Here is a 16819-nt window from a genome sequence, read left to right as displayed (position 1 = left end):
CTTAAGGTGTTCTAATTTCTGACTCATCTACTCTTAGAAGTATCTTCTTGTGGGCTTATCTCTGCGTATTGTCCTGCGGTTTTTGGATGCTAAATATTTATCTTATATTTATAAAACTCACTTTACACATTATTGAATAGTTAAGCTACATGTTGATTTTTGTCTGAGTTATATGTTTAAAATTTGGCTCTAGTTACCATTTCAAATTAGTTCGATGTTCGGTTTTCGAAGACGCGAATGGATCAGAATATGAGTGCACTCATGAGTGGTTCAACTAAGTGAATCATGCACAGGCTAGGCGTCTGAGTTAATTTAAATGAGGTAAGTTTGAAATGAGTATTAAATTCTTATCTCATTTTAATAAGATTTTTTCACCATTGACTACATTTGGATACCAAACAAATAATTTTCTACCTTTTTTAGTCAAACTACAAAATATTTAATTATCTATGCCTTAAATACTCATGTATTTTGGTCAAAAATTGCACAATATGGATTATACAGATATCAGTTTAAATAGAAAATTATCTATTTTTATTATTAAATTAAAATTGAATTAACAGACTAATCAAAATGATCGATGTCGATTCGACTTTTATTCTATTCCATATTTTGTTTCATACTCATTCAGTTAAAATAACATTTAGTTTAAAACCTCTATTAACTGAACATGCCAGATTGTCGATTGTATCGAGCTCCAAATCTATTTGATCATCACCATGGTGCACTCATGTTATTCTTGAGACGGATCTCGTTATGGTCTAGACAACTGTGACCTACAATCTGGTGGCCTCCGAAGTGGTCTGGACATCTCCTGTCCCGTGCACCTGCTGACTGGTGGTGGAGGTGCCCACATCAGTGGTAGGACGCGGCAGATGCGAGTAGTATCCCAACTGGCAGGAGTTCTGGTGGGACAGCTTCTGATTTTGACTGAGTTGGTACTGGGCCGCCTTAATGGCAGCCTGTTGCTGAGGCGTCAAGCAATCGCAAGCGGCCAACAGCTCCTCCGTGGACTTGGCCGTAATTGTTGTGGTTGTGGTGGTGGTCAGCTCGCCCACAAACTCGGTGGGCGGTGGGGCATAGTTCTCCACATCGCCATAAGTGGAGTACCTGCCGTACGGGTTCCTTCGCGGCATCGAGTGACGCTGCTGGGCAATCTGCATTTTTATGGCTGGCTTAACTGCCACAGTGTCAAGGTAACCGTAACCCACATTAAAGCCCGCCTTGTTGGCGAGATTGTCCCAGGATTTTGGTTTCTGGACATAGGCTATAGTGTTGGGATAGATCTGCTGCGGTTGCATTTGAGTAGTGGTCACATGATATCGTTGGTGGTAATCCCCCTGGTGATGATGATGATGGTGGTGTCCCTGGTGAGCTTGCTGCTGCTGTTGCTGTTGTGGATGCTGCTCGTGGGACTGCCTGGATTTTGTGGAGTGTTGTCGGGACTGAGCCGTCTCGCTTTTGGGATCCCAAAACAAAGTATCCGTACTTATGGATGTGGTATATGAAGCAGTGTCTCCTGTAGCAAACTCACTCGAGGTGCAGGAATGTAAGCTACAGTGGCTGGCTAAGCCGGATGCCAAGTCAAAGTAGCGGGATCGGGTGCTCCCACTTTGGGATTGCACCTGGCAGGGATTGTGCATCTGGTGGGGATAGTGATGGTGGTGCGGAACAGTCTGCATGGGCTGTTGCTGCTGTTGTTGTTGCTGCTGTTGTTGCTGCTGTTGTTGTTGCTGCTGCTGCTCATGGCTATGATGGTGATGATGATGATGGTGGTGATGTCCAGACCCTGCACCCCCGTTGGCATTGGGTGAGGCATGAGATGTGGACTTGGGTCTAACCCTCTGCTCCTTGCTCTCCACCCGCTCCCTGTCCCGATGTTTGTGCTTATGCGTGTGCTCCTTATGCTGCCGATGACGTCTTCTTGTTGGCACACAATGTGTATCGCAGCACGGACTGGCCAGGTCATAGGCATCCAAGCTCACGTTATCCGGCGCCGGAACTGCTGACTTCTCCTCCGACTTCCAGCGAAAGTGACCCAAGCAGGGATTGCACGAGTGTCCCACATGGCAATGCTTACCCGCGGACTTCTCTTTCTCTGGCTTTGGTGGCTTAGCAGGTGGCTTGTGCTTTTCACAGGTGCGAGGAGGTGGTGCGGGTGGCTTCACCGATCCACCTGTGGTGCTGTGATATTGGGTAGGAGCCGTTGTTGTGGGTTGAGTCATCGAATTTGCATCCACAGACTCGGTTCGCTGGAGGACATAGCGCTGTGCAGGTGGCTGGTGATCACTACTGCTCCGCTGAAGACCCAATCCGTCTACGAATTCTTCAGAGCTGCCGTGCGTGGGTCGCAGGACGTAGCGGTATGTGGGATCCAGGTAGTGGTAGGTGAGCATAAATTGAGCGGGAGGAGGTATGATTCCTGGACCACCCACCCCATGCTGGCGGGCCGCAATGTTGGGTACATCCTCGGTGGACAAAGCGGGTCGGTAGAAGCCAGCTTCACCAGCCACCTCTGTGGGTGATACTCCTTCCCCATCACTAGGCGAAGTATTCGCATTGGCCTTCTTACGCGCTGGCAAACTGTGTGTCTTCCACTTGCCCTCTAATAACTCACGCTCCCGGAGGTGTACCCTCTCCAGCTCGTTCATCTTTTGCTGCAACATGCTCTGCAGTTGGATGTAGCGCATGTGGAGATCCACCTGGGGAAACATGCGTTTATCAGAAATACATCTTACTTGTTAAATCTATATGTGTAAACTTTACCTTCCTCACACAGTCCTCGAAAAGCACTACCATCCGCATCCTAGTGTCGCATTGCTTGATGAACTCGACGATGGTCTTGTGGTCCGCCTTCTCCATATCTTTTCCGTTAATGGAGAGGATTACGTCGCCCTCACGCATGCCAGCTCGATAGGCCGGGCCTCCGTACTCCACGTAGTCCACGTATGTGATCATTTCCAGCTCCTCATCCCGTTTGTAGTGGATACCGTAGCTCTGCAGCGTGAACCCATACGAGTTGTTCTTCTTCTCAACGATTATGGTGCGACGTCTTCGGTCCTCATCCGGATTGGACGCCAGATATCGCTCCGATTTGTGGCGCCCCAGGATATGGGTAGAACGGGATATCTGGAATGTCATTAAATATTACAAGTGCATAATATGTAATGTTGTAATATGAAATTCCTTTTGCAAGAACGGCATTCTCTATAGCAATTCAAACCACATTGGTCATTATCTAGCTGTGCTCTCTATCTGTGAAAGGAATGTGTTGATTTGCGGTGAAAGTGAAAAGCTTGTATGCTAAACTATCGTTGGCACTTCCGGGTATTTGCACGTCTAGGCAATGTGGCACACCAAATAGCCGCCAGGTGTGGTGGTGCAAACCATCAAAATGATGTTTGCCAAGCCCATTCCTTCGTCCCTACTGTTCTTCCTGCTTTTATTGAAAGCATTTCTATGAATACAGGATCAAGCCCCCAGCAGGCAACACTTTCACTGCCCCCCGAAAGGAAAGCGGGTTAGATAGGGAAAAGCAAACCAACCCAGAATACAGGTGCGGACAAAATAATACCATCCAAGCCATTTCCACGGATTAACAAGTTGGTAATAGAATAAAACAAAAACAATATTTGTTAGGTTGTCACGCTTAAAGTTTTGGAAAAGTTCATGCTATACAGATACTATTTTAAGATTTATGACACCTATTTTTAGATGCAATTAACGCTTTTTTGTGCGGGCGTAATAACTGGCTTGAAAGGCTTTAGAACAGACCTCCCGCCGGATATAATGCCATCGGCAAGGAAGAGCAAATTGTGTGGCATTATGTACAGAAATACAGTGCTCGTTTTAAATGAAATTGTAAAGATATTCATTAAAAAAGAAATCGCGGAGAAGATGAGTTAGAAAACTAGAAAAAGTTAAAATGCAAGTGGTGCACGAATAATGGTTTCTGCCTTATGAAAGCTTTAATTCATTTGAGTATGTAAGTTAGTAAAACCTGTGCTTAGGTAAGCCGTAATAGCTACATTAATTTAATATTGTGCCTGATATCGTGACTTTAGTAGAAATAGTGGGTGAGCTCCCCATTTATGGTGCTGTAAATATGGCATGCTCGCAAACATGCCCCTTTCATTCAGTGACCCATAAATTAATCCAACTGGTTAATTTTTCAAATTGCCCGGGCCAAAGTCAAGGCCCTTCCAGGGACTAAGCTGCTCCCCGTGTGTACGATACATTTCAATATATGACTATTTCCGGGGCATTGAATTATTAACACTTGATCGACGACGGCGGTTGTTGGCGGATGTTGAGGTTGCCTGGCGAAGCGTAAACTATGCATAACGACCCGGCTGGTGTGTTAAACAGCTGTGGGGGCAACAAATGCACCGGGATGGGAGCTGTGTGGCGCAAACCACCCCCAAGAACACCCACTCAACAAGGCAGCCAGCAACCACCATACATCCCATAACACCCACCACCACCACCCACAAGACAAATTCAATTGAGCCAGCAATGCAGGACCTTGTCGCATTATTATGACTCAGTGCGGGGGACAATTGAATTCAGTTGGAGACGATTCCGACTAGCAGTTGGATACTTAGCCACTTGGACATACCTGCGCATACTCGATTTCCTCGTCACTGGCATCGAGACTCTTGTGGAACTTGAGCCTGCCCAAGCTGCCGGTGCCATTGACATAGTGCGACGCTTGCTGATGGCTCTGATGATAGAGGTGTTGCTGCTGGGACTGGGAATAGTGCTGGTGGGGATGTGGCTGCTCCTGCTGGCAGGCGGCGGCGATGAGGGAGCCCACAGAGGTGGCATTGGAGGCCGAGATGGACACCGCTGCCGCCGTGGTGGCCGCACTGCTGGCCGCCGTTGCAATGCTCTGGCAGCTGGTGCTCATGGGCTTGCTGGCCATCCTCCACTTATTGATTTCTTCACGCAGTCATAATTACAGGCGGATCATTCGAGCCGCTCAAATGAGACACCGACAGATACAGATACCGAAACACGGGTATCTTTCGCTGCAAAACCGGACAACCTTCACCACTGAAGTTCATACATCGACTGTGGCTGCTGCTGGATGACTGCAATTAGTCATGGCCATTCATAAAGTTCACTCCGAGATGCGTTTATCAGTGCTATATCGGTTCTGGGTAAAAGTTTTCCATATTCGAGTTCGGTTCGGTTTTGTTGTCGCGTGAGTCTGTTTCCGCTTGGTTTGTTCCACTTCCGTCGAAGCCTGCTGGCGTACTGAGCGCTGGAGGTGCCGAACGGAAGCGGGAGAACGCACGCAGAGCAGAGTGGTACTGCGGAGAGCACACTGCACCCACACGCACGGCCAGAAGGGAAAAGCGGTTAATATTTATGGCACATGTTGACTGCTGTATCGCTGAGACCCAACATTTTTGGGGTGGAGCGCATGCGCCTACTTTGCATGGCAGCCAGAGCACAAATAGCGGTTGAATGTTAACGGAAAGACACTAAATATTTAATATGACGTTTGAATTCTTGAAGATAGGAAGTCCCTTTACAGAATTATTAGTGGTCGACCTTTTTTGTCATTTCATTTCAAGTGAATGTGGTTCCCTTTATTTCTTTATTTATTCTGAGATTAGAATGCAAATATATTTTCATTTCCTAAGCCAAGCGTTTTCAAAATTGTATCTGTTAGGACCAAAAATCTTTTAACATTGCTGTAATTCGCTTGACCACTGTAAACTTTTAACATACCTCGTACATTTACATACGACAATTATCATATTAAAACGACTGTTTTTTTATTTTACAAATGTATTTATGTTTACAAATTGAACATTGCTACTCAGCCAACTCTCCGCCAGGCACCAACTGAAATTAATAAATTATATATGAAATTTAATAAAAACTACTTCGAAGAAGAGCACCCACCATTGTGATGTTGTTGCCGTTGAGCAGAATCTGATCCAGTTTTGTGATGCGGCGTCCATCGGGCGTATTCTCATACTCCGTAACGTCGTCTAAAAGCATATTCACAAAGTCATCGAATCCCAGGAGAGTGCCCACCATCTCCTTGTCGTTCTTCATGATAATGTGGATGCGGGAACCGATGCATTTGTCCACCAATTCTGAAGGGCATCACGAGAAGCCGGCAAAAGTTAGAAACTCTGGATTCTGGACTATGGAGACTGGTACCAGTTCTACGTACCCAATGGCATCAGGGTTGAGATGTTGGAGGGGGGTGGAACGGCAGTCATATTTTCGTATGATTTGTGTAATATTATTTACAATAATTGGAATTGCGCTAAAAACTTGTTAGCAGCGAGGTAAACAATGCGGAATACTGCGCAAAAACTGGCCACATCAAAAGTATCAGCTGTCAGTGCTGCAAAATCGTATGGTTAGAGCTAGCGTGCTTATAGCTAAACATTTAAAATAAATGTACACATTTGTTTTCGTTTAAAACTAATTAATTAATTAATTACATGCTCACTAAGACTTTAGGAATATTTAGGAATCGTTTTTGACAAAATTACCAAGATTAACTATTTTATCGCAAGAATTTAAAGAACAATTTGTCAGCAAGAGAGACCTCAAAACGTCCACGTGCCATCACTATTACCCAGATAGTAACGGATATTTTGCATTCCGTGCCACGGTCTTACCAATTTTACCTCATAATTCAAGATCAGGAGTTATATATCCAAAATCTTAATCTCGCGTCAGTGCTACCGTATGCTGGACATCTTTGACGCGGGGCAGTGTTGTGCCGGCGCCCACTGCTTACATAATGTCCATGTCGTTGGGCTCCAAGATCCGGAAATTGGTCACCAGCAGACGGCACTTCCTGCTTTTGCGCCGATCGCTGAACCAAGGTCAGTTGATTTGAATGCGCCACAACTTTTACATGATCATGTGATTGGGCGCTTTTGCAGATCTGACAACGGCACTGAGACCCTTCTACTTCGCGGTACATCCTGACTTCTTTGCCCAGCATCCAGAGCAGAGGAACACCAATGAGAACTCGCTGAAATTGCTGAGTGAGCATCTTGAGGCTTTGTATGAACGCAGACAGCGAAGCGGGGACACCCAAGTGCTCAAGTTCTATGTACGCACCAGTTTGGATGCTGACAAGCGAGACTCCTTCAAGCTCATCCAAATACGCACGGACTGGCAGAGTACCCGAGATCCCAAAACCTTCATTCAAGGACTTTTGGAGTCCTGCAACTTGTCCACGGAATATGTAAAGAACATTAAGGCCCAGCCTGAGCCGCCAAAGACCTCTGGCTTGGATTTTAAACCAAGCCAAGACTATCACAATGACATGGAGTTCGCCGAGTTTGAATCTCAGTTGAAGAATGTTGGTAGAAAACTTTAAAATTTAAAAAACCATTTAAATACTTATTTCCTTAATCCAGGAGCGTGCCAGTAAGCGTCCAGTGCTGACCACCTGGCTGGAGGAGAATGCCGGCACAGCCAAACAGCGCTCTAAGGAAACTTCGGATCTGCAGACCGAAATCGACAAGCTGAAAAAAGTGCTGGTAGAGAAGCTGGAGTTGCAAGATGCTCGTTACGAGTGCGGCTGGAACATTGAGCACTACCGTGGCTGTTTAAAGACCCTTGAGCGACTATCCAACACCCATTTGTTGGAAATGGCTCCCCTGAAAGGTCGCATAGTGGTTTTTGCTCCCTTTACGGGGATCAGTTTAGAAGGCCATGTGATGCTTTTTACCGGCGATGTGCTCAGTACCTGGATTGACTTCATCAAGAACATTCCGCACCACGATGCCTATTTAAAGGTAGTGCCCGTGTATGAACGAACACTGTCTCAGGTTCTACTGAACATCCAGATAGGTCGTCGCAAGTTCATGCCCAAACAACAGGCAAGTGGCTATGCAAGCTACCTCATGAAGGTCACCACTTCGCTCAGCGATTACCTGGGCAAACAAAAATATCCGTCGGAATGGCCGAAATCGCTGAAAGAGTTTACCATAGTGGTGGAATCAGAGGCAGGTCCTCTGATGGTAAGCCCCACGGGCCAGTTTATTACACCAGCCACCTGTCCGGGATCCATACTCGTAGACTTCATCAGCGTAAACCTGGAGCTGGCCAGGGAGCGTATGGATAAGTACGCTCAGGACAAGCACATCGAGCAGGAGCTGATGGACTCGTGCATAAAGCAGCTACAGCTGCAATCGCTGACCAAAGATGATGCCATAACCCCGGACAAAATGATAACATCCCTTAGAGATTTATCCCAGCTGCAGTTGAAAGAACTGCAGGGATGCAAGCTTCACATAACCCACTACTATTCGGTACTGACCGACGGCGTTGTGTGCATACCCTGGGATTTTCTGCAGAGGTAGTTGGATTTTCTCATGTGCCTTATTAGTCAAAATAAACATTGTAATAATTTATAGTTATTAAGGTTTGAAATCCCTTCTCACTTCCAGTTAAGCGGCATCACTGCAGTCTTCGAGGCTCCAGGTGCACTCTGCCTGATGAGCTGAAAACTGCGATGCATGTCTTGTGTAGACGTGATGCTCTTCGCCATCCCAGTGTAAAGGATCGCCACCGCACAGAACGGAGTTTTCAGTGGCAGCATCGTAAAAGGAAATCCCTCCATTTACATATACCACTCTCCACCAGTTAATGTTTGGCCGGCTGTAAACGTTTTTGGTAATCGAGTTGGTTGCATTGCTCGCAGTTGCAGTGGCTGGTTCCATGAGGATGTAGCGATTACGCCAGAAGGCACTATAAAAAGCAAATTGCGGCCGGCTGTCGTTACTGTGACCACGTTGGATGAAATAGGCAGCCTTCTTTGGATCTCGAGCGTTACTGCAGATGAGGTACGTCTGCGGGCATTCGTAAATATACGAATTTTCTTGAGTCCCATTCCGGATGCATACTTTTCGAGCGGTGTACAGCAGTTGCTCATCATTCGGAAGGTGTTCATAGATTTCCGATTGCAGGGAGTTTGTAACTTCTTTTTCAAATCCAGGCTGCGAAATCAAATTCCTGATGTTGCTCTGCAGGGCATTTTGCACTTCGGGATCTCCACGTTTGAGTTCCTGCCTGCTAAGTAATTGAAGATTAGCTTGAGCCAATTGCGTCAAACTAGCCGTAAAATTTCCCAGGCGCTGCACTACACTTAAAGGTGTTTCCAGGGCCAAAACAGCATCGTAGAGAACTTCCAGAATGTCTCTCAGATAATCAAAAGTGCTGAATGTTAGACGATTGACCAGAGAGTCCACCAATGGAAAAGTGGCTACTCGACTGGCAGTGTGAAATGGAGCTTCCAATAACTGGGCACTTCGATAGATGAAAGCCCGGTAAATATGATCCATCAGTTGGAGTGGGACGTCAGTGTGCACAGACAGCTGGTCATAAAATTCTAAAATCTTTAGGGGATCGTAAATCTGCTTGGTCTGCTGGAGCTCCTTCCACAGCGCTGTGTAAATAGCCTGCTTAAGCTCCAATGTCCTGGCTTGATTCGCTATTTGAAGGACTAGCCTACCCCGTTCCCAGTCACCTCCGACTTCAGAGCGAATTACTGACTCCAGATTGGAAGATGCAGGATTATCCTGGGCCACAGCAGATGCCTCATTTCGCCAGACATCGATGTGGTATAGCAACTCTTGAGCCGGAGCAGATGTGTTGAGAACCGTCAAGAGTTTGCTGCTGCTATTTTGCAAGTTCAAATCCAGGGCACCAGAGAGGCCAATGCCCATGAGAAGGACAAGCCAAGCGGATGAAGATGCCATTTTGGCTGTACTGGTTAGATGCGCTCGAAGGGCGATGCTTATATAGGTAAGTGGAGAATCGGTACTTATTTGTAGTTCAATCGGATATTTACATGGGGATTTGGTTGTTGACCCTTCTGCCAATAAATGCATACAACGTTTAATTGCATTTTGCACTTGCAGAGAAACTGATAAACACAATGATCATAAACGGTTAAGCGCGTACATATTCCAAAATTAAACGGGTGCTTTTTGTTAAAATAGCCGAAAAGGTGTTCTTAAAGCTGGTGATCTAAATTAGAAACAAATTTATGGAGGTGTTCATTATTATTAGTATTATACAAATTTTTATTTTTTTTTTAAATTAATTAAGTATAATTTGATTTTTTTTATTAGTTAATCGTTCTAATATTATTATTAATTTATCAAAATGTATTCTTCGTTTTTTTTAAAATTTTTGCAAAAGTAAAATGTTACTAGAGTTTGTGAGGTTCGAAGCTGAATTTGATTTCCGGTTTAGAACCCGGGTTCTGTGACATTTTTCGTTATTTACACGCATATTACCTATCTGTTACCCTCATTATACCCGTTTCACGTAAACTAGATCTGTACTTTTCGTTTTTTGATATCTTTACTTTATTCATTGTTTGTAGAGGTGCATAGAATTTCTTATTTCTAGTATCACAAAAGTCTATAACAACACTTAGAGGCTATTTGATGCTAAAAATGCAAGGTAGAGCTATAGAATATTGGCTGCTATAAGTTACAATTAGCTACCTAGTCGTAGATCTTAGAGCTTTGTGGAGTTGCGTGACTTGGTCGATCTGCGCAGGATGCTAGATCTCAGTTCACCACCCGTTGAGGCATTCAGGGAGGCTCCAGTCTGGGATCCCCTCACAAAAGCCTGAGATCTGACCTCCTCCACGTCGGCGTTTCTCTTTTCATCCTCATCGCCGTCCACCTGTTTGGCCAGGCAGGGGAAGTCCCAAATGCTTTGACCACGTCCAAACTCCTCTCCGTCGCTAAGGGTTTGTGGCAGGACATGATTTAGGGTCTCCGGCAGTAGGAGCGCCAACAAGCCACCAATAATTCCTAAAATTCCAAGGATGATCAGTGGGAGGGCTTGGGAAATGTTGGCCAAATAAACCACAAATGGTGCTATGATGCTGGCCACATAACCCATGATGTGGATGAAGGCCACTGCCTGAGCCCTAACCACAGTAGGCAGGACCTCGGCCGCCCATTGCAAACCAATATTATAGCTGATGTTCACAAAGAACCGGCCCATGATGGCCAGGGCAGCGGAGTATATTCCCACAGGCACCACAGTGGCCAATAAGCTGAACACTCCACTAAGGACCATGGAGCTGCAGGCCAACCAACGGCGTCCAAACCGATCCAGGATCACCGTTAGCAGAGTATCAGCGGGCAGTTCCGTGAAACAGGCCAGGGTGAAGGTGAAGAAGATGTCCAAACCCAGTGATCCCACATTCCTCACATGTCCATCGAAGACTAGGGATATGGCCATCCAGATAACAATAAGCAGCAGAGTAGTTCGACGCAATCTTGGTGACTTGAAGAGATCCAGTACAGAGTATTTGCCATTCTGGGCCTCTTGCTCCTGCATCCTCTTACAGCTGTCCGTAAAGATTTGATATGTCTGAGGGGGCACCTGGCGCCCATTGCCTTTCTCAAGTTTCTTTAGAATTCCCACGGCCTTTTCCACTTTTCCCTGTGAGACCAACCAACGAGCTGATTCTGGTACCACAAATGGAGTGAATATAACCAAGAGCAGTGGAGCAGAGGTCACAATGGCCAGGAGTTTCCAATCTGCCAAAAAGTAGGCAATCCAGGGAAGAAGGCAGGCGGCGCCAGTGAAGAAGATAGCGATCGACATATTGGCCACAAAGGTGCGGTACTTGGGACCAACGTACTCGAGAACTGGGGAAAAATGAAACACAAACTTAGTATATCATTATTTTAGGAGTTAGCTGCTAATTCTATTTTAGAATGGATATTCATTATGTCAGACAGCTTTTAATCACTTCACAAAAAGAGGTTTATGTTTGTACATTTAGTTTCTGAAATCACGTGGTCACTTTCAGTATAACAAGTAACTTTCAGAAGAATAATTAACTGAAGGGTAGAGATTGTTAAAGAAGTGAATCATTGAAAATATTCACATTCTAATTTACGGCCAAGTACATAATATTTTTTGTTTTAAACGAAATTTGAAATAAATAATAATAATAGATTCAAGAACTCACCCAAAATGTACATCATTGTGAAGCAGTTGTCGAAGGCGAAGCCCACGAAGAATCGCATGATGGCGAACTCCCAGAAGTTGCTGACAAAGGCAGTGCCCACGCCGGCCAGGAGACCCATCATATTGGTGCCGATCAGGGCGGGAATACGACCAAACCGATCCGCCACCCAGCCAAAGAGCAGTCCTCCCACGATGGCGCCCAGGAAGAATATGGACTGGGCGTAGGTGGGCAAGGCGGCGTCATCGCACACCCAGTTCTGCTCGGTGGCCACTGTCGCGTAGGGTATCTCCGTGAAATTATATGACCAGCCGTGACGGCACTTGACCCGCGGCCACTGGGGATCGGCCATCACCTTGCCCTGGGCAAGTATCTCCGTATAGTTGACGTCGTACATGTAACAATTGTTGTACTCGCCATTGGTCATGGGTATGGAAAGCGCCAGTCTGAGAAAAGGAGGCGGGAAAAGGGGGTTATTTTTCGGTCAGTGCAATTAACTCATCCAGGGTCAGGCATGTGGAATTGTCTCCAGTTCTCAGACGCTTTAAGCCATGGCCAACACTTCTGCATTGAGCACACAAACAGCTAACAGAAGTACATACATCTTAGCATGAATGTATGTATGCGAGACAACTTAATTATCATGATCTTGAGCGGTACTCGAAAATGCGGTTGCGACTTAAACGTTTTCGGATACACTCTAACCGTCCATGTCTGCTCCATTTGGGCTGGTCTAAAGTGTTTGCATTTGGGGTATTAACAAGATTGATTGCTGTGCATTCGTGATAAATGTGGTAAAACGGGGGACTTACAAAATCATGCAATATTTAAAGTATTTAATTATTTCTTTTAACCAAAGTTATTAAAACAACTGCTAACTAAATTGATCAGTTAGTTTCTGATCAATCTCTCAGAATTCTCAGTTTCCAACTTAATTTCAAGACCAGAAGAGTGTCTTAAATTCGAACTGGCCGACTTTAGCCCATCGTTAAGTCGGCGGTCTCACATCATCGCGGCCACACAACATTAGTCTTGTTGATGATTGTTGTTGCTACCTGTGTTTAGTTGCTGCTACTACCTGCTGCGTTGTCGCAACGTTCACGCTGCGCTGCTGCTAATTAAACAATTTGGCCGGCCAACCTGCCTTATCTAACTGCCCCCCCGCGGTGGCAGACCATCCCACCACCCCACCACCCCACCACCCACTCCGTGGCGGAGGAAATCGGTCTCCTTGCCACTGAACCGATCGGTGGGCCATTCGGCCCGGCAATTATACAGATGAACGTTTTTCGCAGTAAGGTTCTGTGCCTTATTAAGCCGCCGCTCAGAGTGGAAAACCCAATCATGACCCAAGGTCGTCCCGACTGGCCGTTCTATGCCAACTTGGCTCTAATGACTCTGGTCAGAACACTCGTTTTTTTCGTTACATTTCATTCGTTTTCAATTTGAATCGCGCTGCATGCTTTAAGACTTTGCGAACACTTTATATATAATTTGACTAGTATGGAGAATCGAGAATTTTGGTAATGGGGGTTAGAGCGGCCAAATCTTTTCGCGTGGCCAGTTCTTTTAACGAGGCTTTATCCAGTTTGGTTAAGCTAATGCACACACATATACCTTTGCAGGCTTAACCGGTATTAGCCTTAGCCTTTCGATTCCAAGGTGATTGGTACTATTGGTTGTTAGTTATAAAGATCGATCAATTGCCTTTATTTGTGAAAGTTAAAACGGAACCGCATTTTTAAGATTGCCATTTACGCACAATTATAGTACTTCCGTATGGGGATTGTTTGAATAGATTGTGCAAAAGGGGTTCAGGAAAATAAGATAGATAATTGTGGTTAAGCAAATACAATTATTTGTTGTTATTTTTGATGAATTCTTCGAACTACTCGATCTCGATTAAGCCTTGAACTTTGGGGTATTTGAATCTTAGTTTATTTTGAGAAATAAAAAGTGCAAATTATGACTGATTATTATGAGTAATATTTTGTTGAATTACAATTCGATTGATGCATTGCAACTTTAACTTAACAATTTGAATTGGTTTGGAATAAGATTATTTTATTATCTGTTCGCTCTCTTTTGTTTATGACCCCTAAAACGATTAGTTAACTTGATAGCATTATTTATAACAACTTGATAACATGTTACTTTTAAAGCAATTATATCGAAGAATTGATTGGTCATTACCACATACCGTACCTGACTTTAATTTAGTAATTATTATTATTTAGCACCCACAGCTGTAGGCAATCGTAAGGTTTTGAAACACGTTGTCTAATAGATTCATGATCATTTGAATAGCCACAAAGTCTTCATTACAATTTAGCACTTGGGGCGACGTCTACGGCTACTGCAGTTTTGCAGGCAGTATAGCAGTTTTGCATATAGTATATTGTGCTGGCCACCTACGATCGACTACGGGTATTATTCACAACACATTTGAATATTTATGGCACACATAACGTGAATTAAGCGCTCAGCTGCGGATGCCATAACCGAACCATGGAGCCAAAGAAGCTCTTTCTTGTGTTTTTCCTTGACTTCGTGATTTTTCGAGGGAAAATCCCTGAGTGTTGCGAGATTTTCTTCAATCCGAACTTAACTCACCTGGCCTCCACATCCAAGCCATCCAACTCGGGCACATGACACCAATGCTGTTCGGGTATCAAGGTAAGGAATATTTGCGAGAAGTACACAAAGGCCACGAAGAACGAGAATGGGATCATGCAGATGAACAGTAGCTTCTGATATCGGCCAAACTCCCCGATCAGGGGGAGTATGTCATCAAAGTCCATGCTAGGTGGCAGCGAATCACTACCATTGCCACCGGCCACTTCCTGGCCCTTCTTGAAGCCACCCATGTCCAGCTGGAGTTCCTTGTTGCCACCGCCGCTTTTCCGGCGATGCAGCGTGTCTGCTCCACCTCCACCTTGTGGAGGCTCTTCGTGGGTAAATGCTTCATTAACGAAGTACGCTTGCTTGGCCTGGCCTTCCATAACTATTGACTTTAGGGGCACTGTGGTATTCCGCGACCTTGCCTTATGTGTGTCACTACAAGTGATTCAGAACTTGACCGAAACGGCGTAAAATAAAATTTGAAATCCAAATACTCGATCGAATTCGATTGCGGCGCACACGCGCGTTTCCGTTTCAAATCTGCAACTGACTGAGCACGCGCGCCAAATGCCGTTTTTATATGAGCTCGGCCAAGAAGCTCGGCTTTGGGGGTTTGGGGCTTGGGGTTTGAGACGCTGCACTTGCTGCCAAGAACAAGAAACCACCGGCAGCGAAAGTTTAGCAGCTGAGCAGCTGTTTGTTTGGTTCACACAGCTGGCAAACCGGTTCGTTTCGTATCGGAACGGATCGGTATTCTGAATCGGCTGTGAATCGGCCGGGGATACAGAACCCAGGCGAGCCCCAAACGATCATATCGGATGCCTGATCTTACGGCGGCATTTTGTGTTAAGAGCTCTTGGCTGCTTATTTTTAAGCCTGCCGAACGATCCATGACTCCCAGAAGTTCGGAAGGTGCCCGTGCACATATTTTGGGCCCAGCTGGGTCCAGATTTTTATTAATAACCCCCACAAGTGGTAGAATGCCCGTGATTCATGCCAAAGCCACTCGGCGAGATTGAGGAACTAAGCAAAAAGAATTTGTTATTGGTTATATTTATAAATACGTCACGGCCCATTCATAAATTGAGCAGCGAGGGTAGTAAACTCCACAACGGATAAAGCCATCTAACAAAACGAGTTAGAGACCGATGATCGAGCGAGGTGGGGGGATTAGCCTTCAAGGACATGACGTCAATTTATTTATATATCCATCAACAATTAAGAAGTTATTATTGTACGTCTTTTAGTAGTTTACCCTACAAATTAACATATTTACTTGAGATTTATTTGTGAATAGCTTGAAAAACAAAAATTAACAAGACCTTTTCTTTTGTAGAAACAATCTAGGTTATACCAAAATAATATTGAAAGTTTGTTTATTAATTAACAGCTTTGTAATACGAATTTCATCATTTGCTGATATTAGGATAGTACTTTTCCATTGCGAATTTATATTTGTTTTTGGAAAATTTATATAATTTTTGGGTTCGATATATTTTTTTGTATTGATTAACATCTATAAAATAATAGCGTAGTGCATTAAACAATAAATTCTTATCCGAATTTCACAAAGGTTTGAAAAAAAAAACAGTTAACAATGGAAAATTACTTTTCCACTAAGACATTTTGATTTTGTTATTAATTAACATATATATTTAAAATGATAAGATAAATATTATTACTATTTCGAGAAAGCTCCTTGTGATTTTAATCAAACGAATTTCACAAAAGTTCGAAAATTTCACAAACAAACTCATAACATTTTCCAGTAAAAGTACTTTCATATTTACGATTGTAGCTTATCTTATTTATTATCATCTTCGTCTTATTAGGACTACTTGTTCCTCCTTCCAAAACTGACAATCATCATTATTCCTTTTCGAGACACACTTTTGAAAGATTTACACATCAAATTAATTTTGAACTCATTCGATTTGAATTCTGCATATGATTATTTTGTTTTTGTGTAAGAGTGCGTGCATGCAATTAGACGGATACATATATTTCATTCAGAGCTTAACTGTTAAATTAATATTTGGATGTGTTTATGCCTTTTTATCTTATTTATTTACAAATGTTCGTGTTTTCAATTTAAGATATTTAAGATGTTACATGCCGGGGGCGGCGGCGCATGTATGCATTTATATTAATTATGAAGTCGCACCCATATCAAATAATTTCGCTTCTCATTACAACTGCACTCGA

The 16819-nt window shown here is 44.2% G+C and overlaps 5 protein-coding genes across 5 annotated transcripts; 1 reads left to right on the top strand and 4 right to left on the bottom strand.

Moving 5' to 3' along the window:
* Positions 1-568: 568 nt before the first annotated feature.
* Positions 569-5315, bottom strand: LOC6610966. Its single transcript, XM_002035487.2, has 3 exons — positions 4619-5315; positions 2767-3129; positions 569-2702 (listed from the first exon to the last, which is right to left on the bottom strand). Exons 1-3 carry the CDS (start codon positions 4922-4924, stop codon positions 777-779), a joined length of 2595 nt encoding a protein of 864 aa, XP_002035523.1. The 5' UTR covers positions 4925-5315; the 3' UTR covers positions 569-776.
* A 446-nt stretch (positions 5316-5761) lies between these two features.
* Positions 5762-6341, bottom strand: LOC6610965 (U6 snRNA-associated Sm-like protein LSm5). The gene is made up of 3 exons (XM_002035486.2): positions 6194-6341; positions 5917-6113; positions 5762-5856 (listed from the first exon to the last, which is right to left on the bottom strand). The coding sequence occupies exons 1-3, from the start codon at positions 6240-6242 to the stop codon at positions 5827-5829; spliced, it is 276 nt and encodes a 91-aa protein (XP_002035522.1). The 5' UTR covers positions 6243-6341; the 3' UTR covers positions 5762-5826.
* A 294-nt stretch (positions 6342-6635) lies between these two features.
* LOC6610964 (T-cell activation inhibitor, mitochondrial) lies at positions 6636-8408 on the top strand. Its single transcript, XM_002035485.2, has 3 exons — positions 6636-6860; positions 6921-7345; positions 7404-8408. The coding sequence occupies exons 1-3, from the start codon at positions 6776-6778 to the stop codon at positions 8349-8351; spliced, it is 1458 nt and encodes a 485-aa protein (XP_002035521.1). The 5' UTR covers positions 6636-6775; the 3' UTR covers positions 8352-8408.
* LOC6610963 lies at positions 8352-9749 on the bottom strand. The gene has a single exon (XM_002035484.2). It carries the CDS (start codon positions 9747-9749, stop codon positions 8439-8441), a length of 1311 nt encoding a protein of 436 aa, XP_002035520.1. The 3' UTR covers positions 8352-8438.
* A 591-nt stretch (positions 9750-10340) lies between these two features.
* LOC6610962 (organic cation transporter protein) lies at positions 10341-15166 on the bottom strand. The gene is made up of 3 exons (XM_002035483.2): positions 14606-15166; positions 11996-12438; positions 10341-11669 (listed from the first exon to the last, which is right to left on the bottom strand). The coding sequence occupies exons 1-3, from the start codon at positions 14992-14994 to the stop codon at positions 10519-10521; spliced, it is 1983 nt and encodes a 660-aa protein (XP_002035519.2). The 5' UTR covers positions 14995-15166; the 3' UTR covers positions 10341-10518.
* Between the last annotated feature and the right edge of the window lie 1653 nt (positions 15167-16819).

The sequence above is a fragment of the Drosophila sechellia genome, chromosome 3L, assembly GCF_004382195.2.
Source record: "Drosophila sechellia strain sech25 chromosome 3L, ASM438219v1, whole genome shotgun sequence".
NCBI lineage: Eukaryota > Metazoa > Arthropoda > Insecta > Diptera > Drosophilidae > Drosophila > Drosophila sechellia.
This window is presented reverse-complemented; position numbering and strand designations above follow the sequence as displayed.

Excerpts from the sequence above, each read along its gene's own strand:
- LOC6610966 (XM_002035487.2), bottom strand. The coding sequence starts at position 4,924 with ATGGCCAGCAAGCCCATGAGCACCAGCTGCCAGAGCATTGCAACGGCG. Across the intron at positions 3,130-4,618 it reads AGGAAATCGAGTATGCGCAG|ATATCCCGTTCTACCCATAT; the intron begins GTATGTCCAAGT and ends ATGACATTCCAG. Across the intron at positions 2,703-2,766 it reads TCGAGGACTGTGTGAGGAAG|GTGGATCTCCACATGCGCTA; the intron begins GTAAAGTTTACA and ends ATGTTTCCCCAG.
- LOC6610965 (XM_002035486.2), bottom strand. The coding sequence starts at position 6,242 with ATGACTGCCGTTCCACCCCCCTCCAACATCTCAACCCTGATGCCATTG. Across the intron at positions 6,114-6,193 it reads CTCAACCCTGATGCCATTGG|AATTGGTGGACAAATGCATC; the intron begins GTACGTAGAACT and ends GATGCCCTTCAG. Across the intron at positions 5,857-5,916 it reads ACGGCAACAACATCACAATG|TTGGTGCCTGGCGGAGAGTT; the intron begins GTGGGTGCTCTT and ends TATTAATTTCAG.
- LOC6610964 (XM_002035485.2), top strand. The coding sequence starts at position 6,776 with ATGTCCATGTCGTTGGGCTCCAAGATCCGGAAATTGGTCACCAGCAGA. Across the intron at positions 6,861-6,920 it reads GCGCCGATCGCTGAACCAAG|ATCTGACAACGGCACTGAGA; the intron begins GTCAGTTGATTT and ends GCGCTTTTGCAG. Across the intron at positions 7,346-7,403 it reads TTGAATCTCAGTTGAAGAAT|GAGCGTGCCAGTAAGCGTCC; the intron begins GTTGGTAGAAAA and ends TCCTTAATCCAG.
- LOC6610963 (XM_002035484.2), bottom strand. The coding sequence starts at position 9,749 with ATGGCATCTTCATCCGCTTGGCTTGTCCTTCTCATGGGCATTGGCCTC.
- LOC6610962 (XM_002035483.2), bottom strand. The coding sequence starts at position 14,994 with ATGGAAGGCCAGGCCAAGCAAGCGTACTTCGTTAATGAAGCATTTACC. Across the intron at positions 12,439-14,605 it reads GGCTTGGATGTGGAGGCCAG|ACTGGCGCTTTCCATACCCA; the intron begins GTGAGTTAAGTT and ends TCCTTTTCTCAG. Across the intron at positions 11,670-11,995 it reads CACAATGATGTACATTTTGG|TTCTCGAGTACGTTGGTCCC; the intron begins GTGAGTTCTTGA and ends ATTTTTCCCCAG.